General features: G+C 44.1%; 1 protein-coding gene across 1 annotated transcript; it reads right to left on the reverse strand.

Annotated features, from left to right (window-relative positions):
• Positions 1-6,038: 6,038 nt before the first annotated feature.
• On the reverse strand, positions 6,039-18,639 carry ALKAL1 (ALK and LTK ligand 1). The gene is made up of 5 exons (XM_027560619.1): positions 18,480-18,639; positions 12,116-12,169; positions 10,555-10,635; positions 9,267-9,342; positions 6,039-6,499 (listed from the first exon to the last, which is right to left on the reverse strand). The coding sequence occupies exons 1-5, from the start codon at positions 18,637-18,639 to the stop codon at positions 6,481-6,483; spliced, it is 390 nt and encodes a 129-aa protein (XP_027416420.1). The 3' UTR covers positions 6,039-6,480.
• Between the last annotated feature and the right edge of the window lie 2,305 nt (positions 18,640-20,944).

The following is a 20,944-nucleotide window of genomic DNA, read 5'->3' on the forward strand; positions in this document are numbered from 1 at the left end:
TTCCACACAGTGCCTCTCCTGTGCACCCTGGGATAGCTACCCTAGTTCTGTTCACAGTTTGCCCCTTAAATGACTACTGTAAAGCCCCCATAAGTCTCTGCTCTCTGCACTATCCAAACACCAAACTTCTCTCTCTGCTGTGTGCTAGACTCGCATCTCAGGTTTGCTGCGTGCTTTTGCCTTTTCTGGTGATGACTTTGGCTTTTGAAGTAACTCATGCTGTCTGTCCAAGCTGATTTGTGAGTTCCCCTTCCTGACGCGTCTGCCCTGCAGACACCAGGACCCAAGCTCCTTCCTCTGGATGGAGACACACCCAGTGGCCTCATGTGCTAACCCAGCGGGAAGCTCTCAGACGATTTGAGCCACTCGGTAGCGTCCGAAGTCTATCGGACATAGAGTCAGAGAATCTGGGACCCAGGCTTCACTCCGCTAGGGTGAAGACTCTACACATACTTGAGGAAGTTCAGTCCCCTGACTGTAAAATAAGGCTGAACCTCATAATTTAACTTCATAAGAATTAAATAAGGGTGAGAAACAGCTCAGTCTAAGCTTTTGCACACAGCATGCATTCAAAAATAGTTACTGTCTGTGTTTCACCCTGGTACACATGAAATAGTTTCCATTAGAACTTGGTTTAGAACATCTTTAATTTATGGATATTTTCATATTTAAAGTCATTCCACAAGTGCTTTGAAGCTGATGAACTAAAATTCTAATTTTGGAGGCTGCTATTTTAATAATAATGACATAACTGCAAACAGTGATGGGGGTAGATCCTAATTCTTTACAGCAAAGGCGAGTCCTTTCCATGAATCACTGAGGGCCCTTGTGCACACTGGTGATGAATCAGCGGAGCAGTGGGATTAGCAGAATAAACAGAACTCAACTTCTTCCTCTGTGTCCCTATTATAGCTTCTCTTCTTGGCTTTTAAGTCAAGCAAATGGATTAAAGAGACGTTCAATATTTCACAGAAGTGAGAAGCTTTGACAGGCAGTTGGAAATATGGAACCCCCAGGAAGCAACATAGCCAGTGAAGAGCAGCTTTCTTTCCCAAACAAGGGACTGCCCTGGCAGTCCAGTGGCTGGGACTCTGCTTTCCCAGTGCAACACAGGGGGCCCAGGTTCAATCCCTGGCCAGGGAACTAAGACCCCAAGTAGCCAAATAAATAATTTTTTTTAAGTTGCCAAACAAAGTTCACTCTTTGATGTCAACACAAGATTCTATCTAGGCTACTCAGTTCCTCCCAAAGTTCACTCTTTGATGTCAACACAAGATTCTATCTAGGCTACTCAGTTCCTCCCTATTAAAAACTTAAACTTTTGATCAGATCAGATCAGTCGCTCAGTGATGTCCGACTCTTCGAGACCCCATGAATCACAGCACGCCAGGCCTCCCTGTCCATCACCAACTCCCAGAGTTCACCCAGACTCACGTCCATCGAGTCAGTGATGCCATCCAGCCATCTCATCCTCTGTCGTCCCCTTCTCCTCCTGCCCTCAATCCCTCCCAGCATCAGGGTCTTTTCCAATGAGTCAACTCTTCACATGAGGTGGCCAAAGTACTGGAGTTTCAGCTTTAGCATCATTCCTTCCAAAGAAATCCCAGGGCTGATCTCCTTCAGAATGGACTGGTTGGATCTCCTTGCAGTCCAAGGGACTCTCAAGAGTCTTCTCCAACACCACAGTTCAAAAGCATCAATTCTTTGGCACTCAGCCTTCTTCCCAGTCCAACTCTCGAATCCATACATGACCACAGGAAAAACCATAGCCTTGACTAGACGAACCTTTGTTGGCAAAGTAATGTCTCTGCTTTTGAATATGCTATCTAGGTTGGTCATAACTTTCTTTCCAAGGAGTAAGCGTCTTTTAATTTCATGGCTGCAGTCACCATCCTCAGTGATTTTGGAGCCCATAAAAATAAAGCCTGACACTGTTTCCACTGTTTCCCCATCTATTTCCCATGAAGTGGTGGGACCGGATGCCATGATCTTCGTTTTCTGAATGTTGAGCTTTAAGCCAACTTTTTCACTCTCCACTTTCACTTTCATCAAGAGGCTTTTGAGTTCCTCTTCACTTTCTGCCATAAGGGTGGTGTCATCTGCATATCTAAGGTTATTGATATTTCTCCCGGCAATCTTGATTCCAGCTTGTGTTTCTTCCAGTCCAGCGTTTCTCATGATGTACTCTGCATATAAACAGAGTGACAATAAACAGGGTGACAATATACAGCCTTGACGTACTCTTTTTCCTATTTGGAACCAGTCTGTTGTTCCATGTCCAGTTCTAACTGTTGCTTCCTGTCCCTTTTGAAGGGGCATGGAAATCGAGCATTTTAAAAGCTGAACCTCACCAATGCTGGTCTTCTTGAGGTCAATTCCACGAATTCTTACTGTTAAGGAAAGAGTGGATCCCGGATGCCTGTCCTTCTCGAGGTCAAAGTATGAACCCATGAGTTAGAATCCTGCCATAAATGGTCTTTGTGTGTGTGTGTGCTTAATCTAAAATTGACTGTTTCTACAAGCATCTACTGTATAGCAAGCACAGAGAACTCTACTCAGTACTCTGTGATAACTTGTGTGGGAAAAGAATCTGGAAAGAAAGAAATACACGTATGACTGAATCACTTAACTGTACATCTAAAACTAACACAACTTTGTAAGTCAACTATACACCAACACAAAATTTTTTAATTTTTAAATAAAAAATAAAATTGGTTGTTTCTGTTATTAGGGAACTGGGTAATTTTGAACACACACACTAACATATTTGATAAAATAAAACAAACTAAACACTTATTTGTTTGAAAATTAATAGTTTGCTGCAAAAAATAGAGAATTTTTTTCCTGAGGCCTTCTCCACATCTCATACCACCCACAGACTCAGGGCTCAAGTCAGTTAAATTGGCTTGATCAAGTCAGTTAAAGGTTCTTAAACTTCTGCGGGTCATGGCTGCATTCCCCAGTTTAAGGAAAGCCCTGGCTCCTTTCTGGCTAATATGAGATACTATGTATACTAATTTCCAGAGGAGGGCATGGCAACCCACTCCAGTATTCTTGCCTAGAGAATCCTATGGACAGAGGAACCTGGTGGGCTACAGTCCATAGGGTTGTAGAGAGTTGGATACGACTGAAACAACTCAGCCTGCAGGCATGGTTTGATTGGCAATGTTCTGTACAACCAAGAAGTTGGTTTTGTCATTTTTTTTTAAGTGTTGTTCCTGGGAATTCCCTGGAGGTCCACTGGTTAGGATTTGGCATGCTCACTGCTGGGGTCCTGGGTTCAATCCTTGGTTGGGGAACTAAGATCCCATAAGCTGTACAGCACAGCCAAAATACATGAATAATAAAAAAAAAAACATTTTTAGTTCTTCATTTCCCTTTTTGTTTTGCAGCGGAACTGAAGAAAACTGTATGGATAGCACCCTGTTCCAAGAGGGGATTGGATCCAGGGGAAGGTCAACCTCTCAATACCCCCGCCACCACGGGGCTGTCTCCAAACTACAGTGAGTCCCTGGAGCTGTCATTGATCGTCACAGCTGCTGCTCCTCAACACACAGCCAGCCAAGCTGAGAGAGAAGGTTCCCAGTGGCGTCACTCGTGCCCATCAGCTGAGCAGTCACTCAGATGCACTCTTATACCAGGCTCTAGAGATGCAACGACCTGGTGCGGACAGGCCACAGAGGAGTTCCTCCTATGCAAACTATCCTCTCTCCTCCTCTCTCCTTCCCTCCTCACCTCCCCCAACCCCTGCTCATCATAAGCACAGGATGAAGAGGCCACACTGAGCGGTCTGCAAGTCCCTCAGGTGACCAGCTTAGAACAGCCACCTGAACTGATGTGGTCCCCATGTTCTGGAGTAACCATGGTCACCCTCTTGTCTTGCTGTTTAGACAGTGAGATGACTTCTGAGATGTCATCTGAGATGCGACTTTACTAAATAAACATATTTTACCTCATTCAATCACTCATCTCCCCATGTGAGAAATTTCCCTCTGTGGAAACAAATTTAAAAGACCCTTTATCTCTAATTCCCCTCTGTCAAAGTCAGCACAGTGAGAAAATCATATCAAGTACAGTTGATCCTCAAACAACGTGGGGTTAGGAGTGTTGACCACCCCCCTTGCCCAGTCAAAACTCTGACTATAACCTTCAAGGCCACGGTTCCCCACATCCTTGGGTTCAACCACCTGGGATGGGCCGTGAAGACCGGCAGCGTTCTCTGCTGGAAAGAATCCACTGTAAGTGGATCCACACAGTTCAGAAACATGTTGTTCAAAGATCAATTGTAGTAATATAAATGTCAACTAGAGATACCTTCAGTCAATCTTTGTAGGTTTTGAGTAGACATGTAGCATAGCATGGGCCTCCCAGGGGCTCAGATGGTAAAAAATCCACCTGCAATGCACGAGACCCAGGTTTGATCCCTGGGTTGAGAAGATCCCCTAGAGTAGGAAATGACAATCCACTCCAGTATTCTTGCCTGGAGAATCCCATGGACAGAAGAGCCTGGAGGACTATAGTCCACGGGGTTGCAAAGAGTCGGACATAACTGTGCAATGAACACACACAGACACACACACATATGGCACAGACTATGTTTCTGAGTGAGGCATGTTAGTCATCCATGAGGATGTTTAAAATCTAATTTCTTAGTATTCCATCTGAAATTACCTACCTGATTGAAACCATACCAATCATACAGCTTGTTTAGGCTGTTTTCTGTTTCAGCCAACTATGTCTCACTAATAACTTCTCATTTGCCACCATCCAATCGCCTCTTCGCTTGTAAAATATAGAGGACACCAGCTCTATAGAGATTCATGAGTAAAGCTTTCCAGGACTTCCCTGGTGGTCCAGTGGTTAAGAATCTGCCTCCCAATGGAGAGGACACGGGTATGATCCCTCCTAGTTTTTCCTTCAGGAAACTAAGATCCCACATGCTCCAGGGCACCAAAGCCTGTGCGCCACAGTGAAGACCAAAAATAAATCAATAAACTCATCCTTTTTAAAAAAAAGATTTCCAAATGTTTCCAATATTATAATCACTATGTAAATGCAAGGGACTAAAACTCTGGTATTCTTCTCATTCTTCCCTACATGGCATTACAGCAGAATTTCACACACACCAAAGTTTGTTTTGTGTCTTTATTTGTCCATCTTTGCCCAGAGGCCAAAACCAATAAAACTGAAAATGTAGCTTCACAATATCCTTGCAACCAAAGGGGCCCTCTGCACTTGTGTTTCTGATGGACAAAGACGTGTGTGTGTTTCAGACACAAACAAACGTACGGACAGTTACGGGAGGGACAAAGGAGCTAAAAATGGAAGCAACGGCCAGTCCGGAGCCCCGTCTCCATGACACCAGCACAAACAGGGTAGAAGCCTTAAAAAAGCTGTGACCATACTGCGATGCATTGTTAAGCAAATCATGTTTTACCTTCTCTGAAAGGATGGGGTTTCCTATCGTCTTATTTAGGTTTCTCATTTTTCCATTATTGTTTTTAAGTGAAATAGATGAATTGTGTCAGGGTATGTTGTTTTCCAAACAAAGCCCCAAGCACAGACACGTTCTTCTCCCCCATGAGGTTCATGCGGACTTTTTATTTAAGGTGGCAATACCATGGGCTTCCCTGGTGGCTCAGCTGGTAAAGAATCTGCCTGCAATGCGGGAGACCTGGATTCGATCTCTGGGTTGGGAAGATCCCCTGGAGAAGGGGAAGGCTACCCACTCAGTATTCTGGCCTGGAGAATTCCATGGACTGTATAGTCCATGGGGTCACAAAGAGTCAGATACAACTGAGCGACTTTCACTTCACTATATGCTCCAAATTCAAAAAAGGTCTCAGGATCCTAGTTATCAGTTCAGAAAATGAATATGAACAATATATATAGAGAGAGTATCATATTTCAATAATATGACCTCTCCTACAAATGCCTTTAATTCAAAGAAAAACAACACAGATTTTTTTCATATTTCAGTTTTAATAAAATTTACAGCTCAAATTAATGCAAATAAAAACAAATTCTGAATAGATGTATTAAATATTATTAAATTATAATTATAAAAGGGGACTTCATACATGATTATTCAACAAGCATGTTATGAAAACTCATACCCAAAATATCATTTCTCTTTGGCATGATCAGACATAATTTACATAATTAAATATATAATTCATACATATATAGAATGTTAGCCATATAATAAAATAACACATATATAGCAAAAATAAAGTATAATAGCGTAAATTTTAATATTCTATTTGCAATATATGAATTGAACTTTGCATTCAACATTTTCAAATTTCTGTATACACGAAGATAAACCAGGGAAGATCTTGTCTCACGCTTGGACACAGATCACCAGCTATTTCTGAGAAGTTTCTTATTTCACTCATCTTAATACACCATAAAATTAGAAGTTTCATCTCTTTTTATGTTTAGTATGATCCCAGATACTTTTTTTCTTTCAAATTAGATTTACATTCTTAAGAAATGCCTGTGAGAGGGAAGAAGAAAAAATGTTATTTATGACCAGGTTTTTATCCTACTTACACATATGCACAGTTTTAATATAGCTATATTTTTTTTTGCTTAAAGAATCTGTGGACTCTTAATTTATAGTGTAACCCTGAGGGTGTACATTAAAGTGTGTGTGGAGCAGGCGAAGGGTTTATCCATACTTTTAGAAAGTTCGTTTTTTTATTTATTTTTCAAATTTGTTTCTTGTCCATACTGCACGGCTTGTAGGATCTTGGTTTCCCAACCAGGGATTGAACCAGAGCCCTCGGCACTGAAAGCACTGAGTCCTAACCACTGAACCACCAGGGGATTCCCTAGAAAGTTTAAATGATGACTTCCAACACTGAAGTTTTAATGAGACACCTGCATCAGCCAAAAAATGAACTTGGCATCACCTAAATGACGCAAAAATATTCCTAAAATGTATTCATCTGTAATACTCTAACACTTTGTTAACTCCTTGGAGACAAACCATCAGAGATGACTCCTGCAGAAGACCTCACTAAATCTCCAAACTCTGCAATTTCAAAAGGGCCTGTTTATCAGCTCTGTCCTCTATGAACCTTGTCCAAGGAGAATGTAAGTTTGCATTTAATATTTTAAATTATAATACTTGTTTCTTTGAGAACTTTTCCAGTTATTATGTTGCCTTTTGGACTTTATATAAACTTACTCATAAGAATTATTCATAAGCTCGATTTCTTAACCTAAAAAAGGGCAGCTTTTTAGTTCAGCAATTTTCAATATGCAGAATTGAGTGCCAATTATTATTATTAATTTATCACTGCTTTTAAAATAAGAAAAGCAACAACAGTAGGTCAGAATTGTCTCAGTAAAGGTCACCACAAAACTATCAGATGGAGAAGTAAATTCCCATATAGTTATTTGAGATAGAATAAGTTATGATCAACCTAGACAGCATATTAAAAAGAAGAGACATTACTTTGCCAACAAAGGTCTGTCTAGTCAAGACTATGGTTTTTCCAATAGTCATGTATGGCTGTCAGAGTTGGACTATGAAAAAAGCTGAGTGGCAAAGAATTGATGCTTTTGAACTGTGGTGTTGGAGAAGACCCTTGAGAGTTCCTTGGACTGCAAGGAGATCAAACCAGTCCATCCTAAAGGAGATTAGTCCTGATTGTTCATTTGAAGGACTGATGTTGAAGCTGAAACTCTAATACTTTGGCCACCTGATGTGAAGAGCTGACTCATTTGAAAAGCCCTTGGTGCTGGGAAAGATTGAAGGTAGGAAAAGGGGACAACAGAGGATGAGATGGTTGGATGGCATCACCAACTCAATGGACATGAGTTTCAGGAGTTGGTGATGGACAGGGAGGCCTGGCGTGCTGCAGTCCATGGGGTCACAGAGTCAGACATGACTGAGTGACTGAACAAGTTATACTGGCCAGATTAAGATATTCACTGCTGCTGCTGCTAAGTCGCTTCAGTTGTGTCCAACTCTGTGCGAGCCCACCAGGCTCCCCCGTCCCTGGGATTCTCCAGGCAAGAACACTGGAGTGGGTTGCCATTTCCTTCTCCAATGCAGGAAAGTGAAAAGTGAAAGTGAAGTCGCTCAGTCGTGTCTGACTCTTAGCGACCCCATGGACTGCAGCCTACCAGGCTCCTCCGTCCATGGTATTTTCCAGGCAAGAGTACTGGAGTGGGGTGCCATTGCCTTCTCCGAAGATATTCACAGATACTTCTAAATTACAGGTTCTCCAAGACGCAAAAGCTGAGGAGTCAGTGGCTTTAAAAGGACTTGTCCATGGTCCTGATACACTGACACCACCCCCCGACACACCCCCAAAATGTTGACTTTGTATTACACTGGAAAGAACAACAAAGATTAGAAAGATCTTTGCCCGGAAATGAATACCTTTCAGTCTTTCCCATAGATTCTATGAAAGTGAAAGTCGCTTAGTTGTGTCTGACTCTTTGCGACCCCATGGACTACATAGTCCATGGAATGCTCCAGGCCAGAATACTGCAGTGCGTAGCCATTTCCTTCTCTAAGGAATCTTCCCAACCCAGGGCTCAAACCCAGGTCTCCCTCATTGCAGGCAGATTATTTACCAGCTAAGCCACAAGGGAAGCCCTGGTGGGGCTTCTATAATTGTAAACAAATGTTAGAATTTACATTTGATTTATTTAGGTCATACCAATACTTTATTGCTCTAGAGCTCCAAGGGTAATTTAGCCAGAATGAAAATTCTGACTTACCATTTCACTCTGGCAAAATATATACCAGAGCAAACAATGCCTACATGTTCATCATGTGTTTGATTATTTGCTTTTCCTTCTATTCTTCTAATACTGTGTCTCTTATCTTAACCTGTATTGTATAAATCAAAATTCTAGGGTCCTACTTTTATTATACTGTGTCTACTTTTAAATTATGACTGTATCTATTTTGACCAGTTTTTTTAAAAGGCAGACCATTAAATAGTTTTGTTCATCTCATGTATATTTGCATGTGATATGAAATAACATCAAATTTGAAATATTTTTAAAAATCACTCAGGAACAGTAAGGTTGCCAAAAAATCTGTTTCTATTAATTCAATCATTGTTGAGGACATACTTTTTTTTATTAATTTAATACACCATTTAGAAAGTGGAAAATCCACAGATTAAGTTCACTAGGTGGTGCTAAAATCAGCTTCCTGGGGTTTTTTAATTGTTCAAAATTTCTTAAGAAATCAAGCTGTTAAACAGAAAAGGGAAAATTGATAAATACATACTCACACGTAGGTCTTCTCCGTCTGCGAGCACAGAGGACTCACTGCTAGTCTTTTTAACAATCTAGCACATCTTTTGTAATCTAGGAAAAACATTTAAGAGACAATTATGTGTACAGTTACTACAAATGTAGGAAAAGCTGTGTTAAATTATTGTCACTAGTGCTTAGTAATGATAACTATAATTTCATAAGCATCTAATAGAGCAAGGACTTAACTGGATTTTCTCACTAATTCTCCTACTGATGTAAGCAGCTGGATGCTATTGCTGTCTTCACTGTAGAGATGAGAAAACAGCCTGAAAATGTTAAGAATCTCATAGCTAGGATTCAGCTTCATTCCAAAGCCCAAAGTTTCTCCACCAGGCTGAGCTACCACTTAATCATTCTGCCTAGATGTCAACAGGACTCATCCTCCCTAGTCATCAAACACAAGCATTTTTGAAAAACTTACAACAACTCTGACTCAACATCCTGGGTAAAATTAAATATCCCTCAAGATGAACAATTTAGTTTAAGAAAAAACTACAAAATGTTTAAAGTTCATTGTCTTTGAAAAGTAAGTTTAGACTGAGAAAGGAATTTAAAAACAGGCAACGAGTTACCATACTTAATCACGATTTAGATAAAGGAGAGCATTTAAATATTATGTTTAGAATTGCTACTCAGTTCAGTAACTTAAGTATCAAAAAAAATTCATTAGACAACCTTTAAAATACATGCTACCATTATTCAGGAAAAAATCTATTACTTGTTATATAAATGATGTGATATGAAACTATTTTTTTAAAAACTTATGAGGAAATTTTTACTTATACTTTATGGTCATTTTTTTTTCATTTATATGAGACTGCCTTATTTGTGCCAAGGAATTTTTTAAATGATAAAATGTTTAAATCCTGACAAATACCGTGGTCCTTAAGGAAATCTTGCTCTTTTCAGATTTGTCTGAAATAGTCCCAATTAGAATGTGGTTTCATTCCTTTACAGTGTCAACAGCACATACACACTCACACATTAAGTGTGAGTACCATCAATATTATAAACAGCACGTCTTACAATATTTAGTCTATTATTTCCCACTCACAGACAGTTGAAGTTTAAGATTACATGCATCTACAGTTGGATAAAGTTTTTTGGGGGGCTGTGCCAGGTCTTAGTTGGGGCAGGATCTAGTTTCCCGACAAGGGATTGAGCCCCAGACCCCTTGCACTGGGAGCACGGGGTCTTAGCCACTTGGACTAAGGAAGTCCCAAAGAATTTTTTAAAAGAACGAAAACGACCCGAGCTACTTACAAGCTGGCGTCGAGCAGTCCCTGGTGTTGTGATACAGCCTGTGGAAGTGTTTGCTGCACTCAGCTGAAAACGTGACTGGCCCTATCGGACAGGAAAAGAACGGTTATGGTACACGTTGGTGTGTTTTCCAAACAACTCCCTAGCACTTTCTGCATAGTGATGATATCCCTGGTTTACATCTTCCCATGCCCTTAAAAGACCTTGCCTAAGAGCACATCTTCCCCCGACCCAGACTCTGGAGGAGGCAATGAGGTGTGTCTGTAAAAAACAATCAAAATTCACTTCACAGTCTCAACAACTCACATAAGAGAACCTTCAATTTCAGAAAAACTCTTCAGAATAATTAAGAGACAAAAGCTCTAGATAGGAGAGGGAAAAAATCTGCAGAGAGCAAATTAAGAGGACGTGAAGAATGAAAAAACAAATATCTCTGGTTTCTACTTTATGCTCTTCAGTTTTGTATTTAACAGGAATGAAGTTTCTATGCAGGGACATTTATTCCACTTTCTACTTAGATTGATTTGTGTCTTATAAGTGACAAGGACTACTGTAAAGTGGACAGGGTATTGAGACTTCCCTTATCTTTCCCCACAAACCAAGATAGTCCACACCAAAATTCATCCCTATGTCTGAAGTCTGCTTTTATGGAAGTGGTAGAAGAAGAGCCCAGAGTGCCGACAGAGAAAGTTGCTCAGTTGTGTCCAACTCTTTGTGACCCCATAGATTGTAGCCCACCAGGCTCCTCTGTCCATAGGATTCTCCAGGCAAGAACACTGGAGTGGGTTGCCATTTCCTTCTCTAGTGGATCTTCCTGACCCAGGGATGGAACTCGTATCTCCTGCATTGGCAGGCAGGTTCTTCACCACTAGGAGAAGACTAGGAATGGAGTGAAGGTGGGGTGCACAGTTCACAATGATTAGGTGACTTGCTAGAATGTGGGGCACAGGATAACTGTAATGATTCACCAAGTTGCATGAAGAGCCCAGGAGTGCCGTGGGAGGGAAGCCACATGTACTGACCAGGTGACAATGGGCCATCAGGAAGTCTGCTCTGCCCTGAGCGAAACACCTCCACTGTGCTGCTGGCCGGGCAACATGGCTACACCCCCAGTGTATCACGGAGAGCTCGTCACATGACTCCACCCACCGATCCAGCCATACTCTGCCCCTGGCCACACACACTCTTGCCTAAATGGCCCGGGGCCTGTCCCAGATCACACCACGTATTCAAAGGATTCCTTCTGACCAGAATGCCTCTCTGGTAAGGGAAAATTCTACTCATCCTTAAAGCCCACCTTACACGTTGTGTCCCCGACAGCTGTTCCTCGTAGTCTTTGGCAAAACCATCCACTTCCTGTGTCTCCCTAAACTCTGCTTACACTTCTATCACTCACCCAGATCTGGTTTATATCACATTAATACTAGGTAATGGGATTTGTCCACCTTCCTGAACCAACTGTGAGCCTCTCACAGACATTTATCTTCAAATCCTCACTGCTTCATGAAGTAATCAGCATACAGTCTTTTTATTTAATTGAACCACTGATAAAGTTCATGCTTACCTGTGAAATGCTTGATGAATTTGTCTTTTAAGTTCAAATCTCTTGGGAATATTTCTGAAAATAAAAAAAGAAAAACTTTAAAATTTCTCGAATGTGTCTTCTTCATTAAAAATAACATTAGAACCACTAATTCAAAAGAATAATTTAGTAATTTTAAATATTTGAAAATAGTGATTTAAAATTTTAAATATTATGTAATATTTAACAATGCAAAATATTGATTATATTTTTTAAAGTAAAAAAAAATTAGGTGAAATTTTAATACATCGTTTAACCTGCTGCTGCTGCTGTTGCTGCTAAATCACTTCAGTCGTGTCTGACTCTGTGCGACCTCCTAGATGGAAGCCCACCAGGCTCCCCCGTCCCTGGGATTCTCCAGGCAAGAACACTGGAGTGGGTTGCCATTTCCTTCTCCAATGCATGAAAGTGAAAAGTGAAAGGAAGTCTCACTCTGTCATGTCTGACTCTTAGCGACCCCATGGACTTCAGCCTACCAGGCTCCATCGTCCATGGGATTTTCCAGGCAAGAGTACTGGAGTGGGGTGCCATTGCCTTCTCCATCGTTTAACCTAGTAAGTCCATAATATAATCCTTTCAATGTGTAATCAATGTTTCCCAGGGGGCACTAGTGGTAAAGAACCCATGCCAATGCAGGAGATGTAAGAGATGCCGGTTCAATCCCTGGGTCAGGAGGATCCTCTGGAGAAGGGAATGGCATCCCACCCCAGTATTCTTGACTGGAGAATCGCATGGACAGAGGAACCTGGAGGGCTACAGTCCATGGGGTCAAAAAGAGTCATACATGACTGAAGTGACTCAGCATGCATGCACGAAAGAAGGTGGTCTATGTTTTTTATACTAAATTTTCAAAATCTGAGGTGTATTTACCACTCACAGCACATGTCAGTTTGGACCAACCACCCTGCAAGTGTTCAGCGGTCATAAGTACCCAGTGGCTACCATGCTGGACAGTGCAAAGATAGAATGTATCCTTCATTCCTCTGGTAGCTAATGACAATGGTATAAGAGATTCCATGTACAGATGGATTAACAATAAAAAGATCCCTAGGTAATGCATGAAAATTATCCTGGAGCAACTTGAATAACCTCTCATCTCATTCATCCAATTTATGAAAATTTCTAGTTTTTATTTAACCAAAACAGTTACCATCTGCCACCCTCATCAATTTTAAGTTTACAATAATATATTTTTAAAGGAACAGATTTGCATATTATGTATATAATGTTGGCAAGTTTATCTCTTGTTCCTGCTTCTTATTTAAAAATGAGCAGAGATCATGTGAAATAATAAAAAATCATAACACAGAACAACTAGAAAATAACAAAAAATGTGTTTTAGTGATTGCTTTTACCTGCATATAACTTAATATCTTACCAAAAAGATAATTTGCTCTGCCATGATCAATTCCATACAAAGCCATGTTGGTGGATCCTTGGTACCTTCTGAGGTACTGAAGGGTGTTACTGTGTGCTTCAATCCACCATTTTTATGAATTTGAACTGAAATATTTGTTATATAGTTCCTTGAGTTACCATTTCCTTTAAAGAGATGACATGCTTATTCTGCTAAGTCACTTCAGTCCTGTCCTATTCTTTGAGACGCTATGGACTGTACCCACCAGGCTCCTCTGTCCATGGGATTCTCCAGGCAAGAATACTGGAGTGGGTTGCCATGCCCTCCTCCAGGGGATCTTCCTGGACCAGGGATAGAACCCCCGTCTCTTATGTCTCCAGCATCGGTGAACAGTTTCTTTACCACTAGTGCCACCTGGGAAACCCCAAGTTTCTTCTCTTTCCCAATATATTGGGTTGGCCAAAAAGTTCATTTGGGGTTTCCCATACTAGCCAATGGAAAACCCCGAATGAACTTTTTGGCCAATTCAATATTAAAACAATTATACTTTCAAAAATAAGAACTAGATTTATTACATCAGGGCTGAAAGAATCACTGAGGGAAAATATAAGTATTTAAAACAATTCATATGTAGTAGTAGCTCAGTTCCATGGATCTCTGGGAGTTGGTGGTAAGAAATACAGGATTTCAGGCCCAGATCTAAGAGTCACTTTAACAAGAACTCTTAGGAGAGTCATTTGCATGTTTGAGAGCTGTACTCTAGATCTTCCAAAAAAGACATAAAACGTCTTGAATCCTCAGCACTGAGTTCCTTCATAATCAATACGATATAATATTACTAACTAATGCATTTGTCGTTTGTGCTTAGTAGAAGACAAGAGACAGAATTCTTTCCAGTAAAAATCTGCCATCATTGGAGGGAGGGGTTGTTGATGGTGTTTTGAATTTTTATCACTTCCTTACATTCAGGTACAAACAGATGCTCCAAGCTCATCCCGAGTCATCTCCTGTCCTGTGTTAGCATCAGTCATTTCTCCGAGGAGCCCCAGTTCCTCTTACAGAGCATGGTATCAGAACCAAAGTCTGGACACCGGGTGATGTACTTGCTGCTACTGGGACGTGGCTGCTCCCAGGCCCTCACAGCTGACAGTCCAAGGACACATGTGTGTCATATGTGTGGGTGCCCTGATTTTTAATACTTTGTTTCTTCAGTTGCTCAGTAGTGTCCTAATCTTTGTGATCCCATGGACTGCAGCCCACCAGGCTTCCCTGTCCTTCACTATCTCCAGAAGTTTGCTCACACTCATATCCATTGAGTGGTTGATGCCATCCAACCATCTCATCCTAGTGTCTTTTATACAGTGGTTTTTAATATACCTAGTGTTCAAATTATTTAAAATTGTACCACAATACTTAATGGATGGAATCCCAGCTGAGCTATTTCAAATCCTAAAAGATGATGCTGTGAAAAGGCTCAATATGCCAGCAAATTTGAAAAATTCAGCAGTGGACACAGGACTGGAAAAGGTCAGTTTTCATTCCAATCCCAAAGAAAGGCAATGCCAAAGATATTCAAACTCATGCACAATTGCACTCATCTCACACCCTAGCAAAGTAATGCTCAAGATTCTCTAAGCTATGCTTCAACAGTATGTGAACCGAGAACTTCCAGATGTTCAAGCTGGATTTAGAAAAGGCAGAGGAACCAGATATCAAATTGCCAACATCCACTGGATCATAGAAAAAGCAAGAGAATTTCAGAAAAACATCTAATTCTGCTTCATTGACTACAGCCTTTGACTGTGTGGATCACAACAAACTGTAGAAAATTCTTCAAGAGATGGGAATACCAGACCACCTTACCTGCTTCCTGAGAAACCTGCATGCAGGTCAAGAAGCAGCAGTTAGAACTGGACATGGAACAACACACTGGTTCCAAATTGGAAAAGGAGTATGTCAAGGCTGTATATTGTCACCTTGCTTGTTTACCTTATATGCTGAGTACATCATGCAAAAAGCCGGAATGGGCGAAGCCCAAGTCAGAATCAAGATTGCTGGGAGAAATATCAATAACCTCAGATATGCAGATGACACCACCCTTATGGCAGAAAGTGAAGAGGAACTAAAGAGCCTCTTGATGAAAGTGAAAGGGGAGAATGAATAAGCTGGCTTAAAACTCAGCATTCAAAAAACGAAGATCATGGTATCGGGTCCCATCACTTCATGGCAAACAGATGGGGAAACAATGGAAACAGTGACAGACTTTATTTCTGTGGGCTCCAAAATCACTGCAGATGGTGGCTGCAGCCATGAAATTAAAAGATGCTTGCTCTTTGGAAGAAAAGCTATGATAAACCTAGACAGCATATTAAAAAGCAGAGACGTTACTTTGCTGATAAAGGTCCATATAGTCTAAGCTATGGTTTTTCCAGTAGTCATGTATGGATATGCGAGTTAGAGCATAAAGAAAGCTGAGTGCCAAAGAATTGATGCTTTTTAACTGTGGTGTTGGAGAAGACTCTTAAGAGTCCCTTGGACTGCAAGGAGATCAAACCAGTCCATCCTAAAGGAAATCAGTCCTGGGTGTTCATTGGAAGGACTGATGCTGAAGCTGAAGCTCCAGGATTCTGGCCACCTGATGCAAAGAACTGACTCATTGGAAAAGACCCTGATCCTGGGAAAGATTGAAGGCAGGAGGAGAAGGGGATGACAGAGGATGAGATGGTTGGATGGCATCACCGACTCGATGGACATGAGTTTGAGTAAGCTCTGGCAGCTGGTGATGGACAGGGAAGCCTGGCATGCTGCAATCCATGGGATCGAAAAGAGTCAGACATGACTGAGCGACTTAACTGAACTGAACTTGATAGAATACGTTTTTGGAATGTACAGCATCTGTAATATTTCACTGATGATACTGCAAAGAATTTAGGATTCAGATTTGTTTTGTCTTAACAAAGAAATAGATGCAAAGACATCACAGAGGAAAAGGGCCTGTGAGAGGAGGTGAATTCTGACAGTCAGAGGCAAGAGAAGTGTTTCCTGGGGCTGGTGGCAAGGCAGAGGCAGCAGCTGCCAGTCTGTGAGGAGCAGGACCAACCCATGCAACCTGAATCCTGTGAGAACCCCAGAAAGGAAGAGAGGGCAGGTCACAGGGGACTTAATGTCCTGCCATCAAGAGAAGTTAGGACTTCCCTGGAAAACCCAGAGAAACCGCTGCTTATCTGTGACAGGAGGAAATAGTCTGGTGCTACAAAGAATATTCATTTGTAATTGTTCATAAATGGCCTTTACATCCCTGCTGTAAGCCTCATGCCAGCAAGGTTTTATACTAAAAAAAAAGTAGTAACACAAATCTGGTTCCATCAGTCTGCAGAAGAATGTACTGTCACCTCTTGAAAAGGCAAAGCCTTTCTATCAAACTCTCAAAAAGCCCCTCATACTTCTGTTTCCCGTGTGTGTGCATGTATGCATGCATACTAAGTCGCTTCAGTCGTGTCCGACTCTTATACGACCCTGTGGCCTGTAGCCCACCAGGCTCCTCTCTCCATGGGATTCTCCAGGCAAGAACACTGGAGTGGGTTGCCATGCCCTCCTCCAGGGGATCTTCCTGACCCAGGGATCGAACCTTTGTCTCTTATGTCTCCTGCCTTGGCAGGTGGGCTCTTTACCACTAGCGCCACCTGTTACACATTGCACACCAATTCCTTCTCCCAAGTTCCTCCAAACTCCCTCTAGTCCCACAACTGCCCACTTTCTCAGTCAGCCAACCCTGTCTTTATTTCAGTAGAGGATACCCCAGTGCTCCCCTTCTCCTGCAGAATTCTGGGCATGATGCTTTGCTCCATTCTGCTGGTGTGATGGTGGAACAGTGGAGAAGCCAGGATGCCAGTAATGAAAGCCCACCGTCTATTCTGAGGCCCCAGCAGGGGGCACTCCTGGCGCTAGGCAGACAGCCTGTCTTGAACCAGGGTGACTGATGGGCAGGACAAGACAAAGGCAGGACCAGACTGCTGAGACATTCGGGGTGGACAAGTCTAACACGAGTTCCTTCAGCACGAGAACCAATCATGTTGGTTCATTGTGTTCCCACACCCATCAAAGTACGTCCGGTGTGTGCTGAGCGGCTAAATGACAGCAAGACTGCCGCCCTGTGCTCCGACCTCTCAGGGGGTACAACCCCCAGGGGCGCCTCTGCTCCCAGCCTAGGCGGGCATCTCCACGTGCGCACAGGCTCCAGAGACACCTCTGAGGGGCTTCCTCTTCCTCCCCAACCCCCCACCTACCCCCTCACTCCCACACACCCCCGCCTTCCTGCCCTGCGCGCGCCCTGCACCCCAGCGCCCGGTCAGTCCTCCTAGTCTCAGGCTTCTCACGTCTCCTGCTCTTTCACCCGCCATCCTCTCCACCTCGGTGTCCCCCGACGTTGGCTGCTACTTCTCCTTCCCCATCCACCCCTTCTACTCCATCACTCGTTGGGCAACTAAGTGGTCAGGATCCTGAGCGCCCAGAGCTGATTCGGGAGCCGTGGGCAGCGTGGGAGCCGGGAGGGGGACTCAGCTAAGCATCCCCAACCAGCCCCCTCGCCAGCTCCAAGGGGCTCAGAAGAGCGTCGGGGCTCCAGACGCCGGTGATCTGACTTTATTCCCAAACTCGGAGAGGCCGGCACGAGGCACTGCGAGGTGCTGACCTGTCCTCCGGCCTCTGCCTCTGGGACGCAAAGGCAGGTCCTCAGGCTGCGAGCCCGCACCCCCAAGGCCTCCCACACCGGGAAGGGCAGCTTCGGGCTGGTTCTTCTGCCAGATGGGTTTCTGGTCACTAAAGTCTCGGCTGCGGTACATCTAATAATCTCATGACCTCCTTCCCTGAGCGCCAGGTACCGGCAGCGACGCCTATTCTCCGAGGTGCACTATCAGGCTGCCCCAACCCAGCGCCGCTCGGGGTCGTCGGAGCCCCCCCGCCCCAGGCTCGGCGCGCGGGGCTACTCACCTGCGCTTCGAGAGGCCGCGGGGAGGGACGGCTTCGGCTCCTCGCCCGCGACGTGCGCGCCCCTGCTGCCCCCGGGCCTCCCCTGCGTCCCTCGCAGGGCCAGGACGAGCGCCAGCAGGAGCAGCGCCGGCACCGGGGCGCCTGGCCTCGCCGGTCGCATGGGCGCGCGGGAGCGGCCGGAGAGCAGGCGGGTGCCGGGCGGAGGGTCCGCTCCCAGAGGACAGACGGCGGGCGACACCTGCGCGCCTCGGGGAGGGACGCAGGGCGCCGACGCAGGACGAGGACTCGGGGCTGCCGAGGGGAACAGGGCAAGTCCCAGAGCGCGGATGCTCACGGGTACGCGCAGCCTCTCCGACGACCCAGCCTTGGCTCTGCGGGTGTCCGGGCTCCCTGCGCAAGGCCCACTCTGTCTACCGCCGCGTCCAGCCCACCCGGCTCGGGACAACCGGCAACTTCCCGGTCTGGACCGCGGAGAGTAGCGCGGGAGCGGAGCGCGGCGGCAGAGACGCGGCTCCCAGTCTGAAAGGTGTGGGTCCCCGGAGCTTGAGCCCCGCCCCCAGCCCCGCCCCCAGCCCGGAGCCCCGCCCGCTCCCCCGACCTGGGCCTGGGTTGTGAGAGGGTGGAGGACAGCGGCTCCTTCCCGCCCACCGCAGACCCGGGCCCTCGGCCCAGCATGGTACCCCTTGCCGCCACCTAACCGTGCGCTCGGGAGCGCAGTCCGCCGGGGTGGTCTCCTTAAGACAAAGACCTCCTTTCCAGCCTCTGGTGGATGCCCACGAGAGAGAATGAGATTAAGTCCAGCTGTTTTTATTAAAATAAAATGGGCATCTCTCATCAAGGCGTGTCCCGTGAATTATAGAGGTTCTAGACATTTCATTAGCCCTCTTTATTGCTTTATATTATGTATGTTAAAAAGTTTTGAAATCGCTGGCTAATTAGTTGGTTGCTTATTGTCTCCTCAGACGCAAAGTGCACACAACTGGTGGAAGAGGGGAAGAGTAACATTAAACATTCCTACAAAGACATCTTGTCACTCACAAATCCCCAAAAGTAATCCCAACTTTTTCAAGTGGTTTTTCTAGACTTGGTGTTGCCAAAATGTCCGGAAAATCATGAAAACAAAGCAAGCCTTACAGTTCAGTTCAGTTTAGTCCAGTTCAGTTGCTCAGTCGTGTCCGACTCTTTGCGACCCCATGAATCGCAGCACACCAGGCCCCCCTGTCCATCACCAACTCCCGGAGTTCACCCAGACTCTCTATAAAATCGTGGCTTTGAGTGAAACTCTTGAGAGCACAGTGTGTTTTCCACTGGGCTCCATCTCTGGATGGGGAAGATCCCCTGGAGGAGGAAAGGGCAACCCACTCCAGTATTCTTGCCTGGAAAATCCCTTGGACAGAGGAGTCTGGTGGGCTACAGTCCACGGGGTGGCAAAGATTTGAACACGACTGAGTGACTGAGCAGGCATGCACACACGTGTTCCAGGTGACGACTGATGCTTCCTGTCACTTTACTAGTAAAGAGGCACAAGAATCTGGTATTTTCACAGCAAACACAGCAGCGAGAGAATCCACCGTGGGACACATGGCCACAGGATCTCAGTGAAAAAAAAAAAAAAGAAAAAACAGGGTGTGGTCAGGCCCTGGTGAAGAGGAATAAACTCACAGCTCTACTCAAGGGAAATAAGACAACATTAGCAGTGCAGAGATATTGACAGGTGTTAATATTGCAAAAATTAATTTTAATCAGAAATACAAGTTGAGAATGACTGTGAAAATAGTGGGAAAACTACAGTGTGAAATGACGCTGGTGGAAGAAGGGACACAGAACCAACAGTGAGACAGGGAACCCATCACCTATTTGTCAGTGTAAAATCACTCTCCAACCTGGTTCATCTTGTAGCTGAAAGTTTGTACCCTTTTCCCCAACCTGTCTCTATTTCCCCCAGCCCCCAACCCCTGGCAACAACTTTTCTACTCCCTGTTTTATGTGTTTGACTTTTTAAAAAATTCCACATGTAAGTGATATCATGCAATTTTATCTTTCTCTGCCTGGCTTATCTGACCTAGTGTAATGCCCTGCAGATCCATCTATGTTGTCATAAATGACAGGGTTTCCTGCTTTTTCATCTTCCTTATCCGTTCATCTGTTGTTGATGGACACTTAGGAGGCTCCAGATCTTGGCTATTGTGATTAATGCTGCAGTGAATATGGCAGTGCAGACCTGTCTTTGAGATACAGCTTCATTTCCTTTGAGCGTATACCCAGAAGCGAGACTGCTGCGTCACATGGTAGTTCCATTTTCCATGCTGGCTGCACTTATTTTGAACCAACTGTGAACCAACGGTGCACAAGGATTCCCTTTTCTTCATATCCTCACCGACACAGTTTATTGCCCTTCTTCCCTGATAGCTCAGTTGGTAAAGAATCCGCCTGCAATGCAAGAGACCCCGGTTCGATTCCTGGGT

The sequence above is a fragment of the Bos indicus x Bos taurus genome, chromosome 14 (assembly GCF_003369695.1).
Source record: "Bos indicus x Bos taurus breed Angus x Brahman F1 hybrid chromosome 14, Bos_hybrid_MaternalHap_v2.0, whole genome shotgun sequence".
Lineage (NCBI taxonomy): Eukaryota > Metazoa > Chordata > Mammalia > Artiodactyla > Bovidae > Bos > Bos indicus x Bos taurus.

Coding starts and splice junctions, on each gene's coding strand:
- ALKAL1 (XM_027560619.1), bottom strand. CDS start 18,639: ATGCGACCGGCGAGGCCAGGCGCCCCGGTGCCGGCGCTGCTCCTGCTG. Junction 10,636..12,115: donor ATTCATCAAGCATTTCACAG/GTAAGCATGAAC, acceptor CCTGTCCGATAG/GGCCAGTCACGTTTTCAGCT. Junction 9,343..10,554: donor GGACTGCTCGACGCCAGCTT/GTAAGTAGCTCG, acceptor TGTTTTTCCTAG/ATTACAAAAGATGTGCTAGA.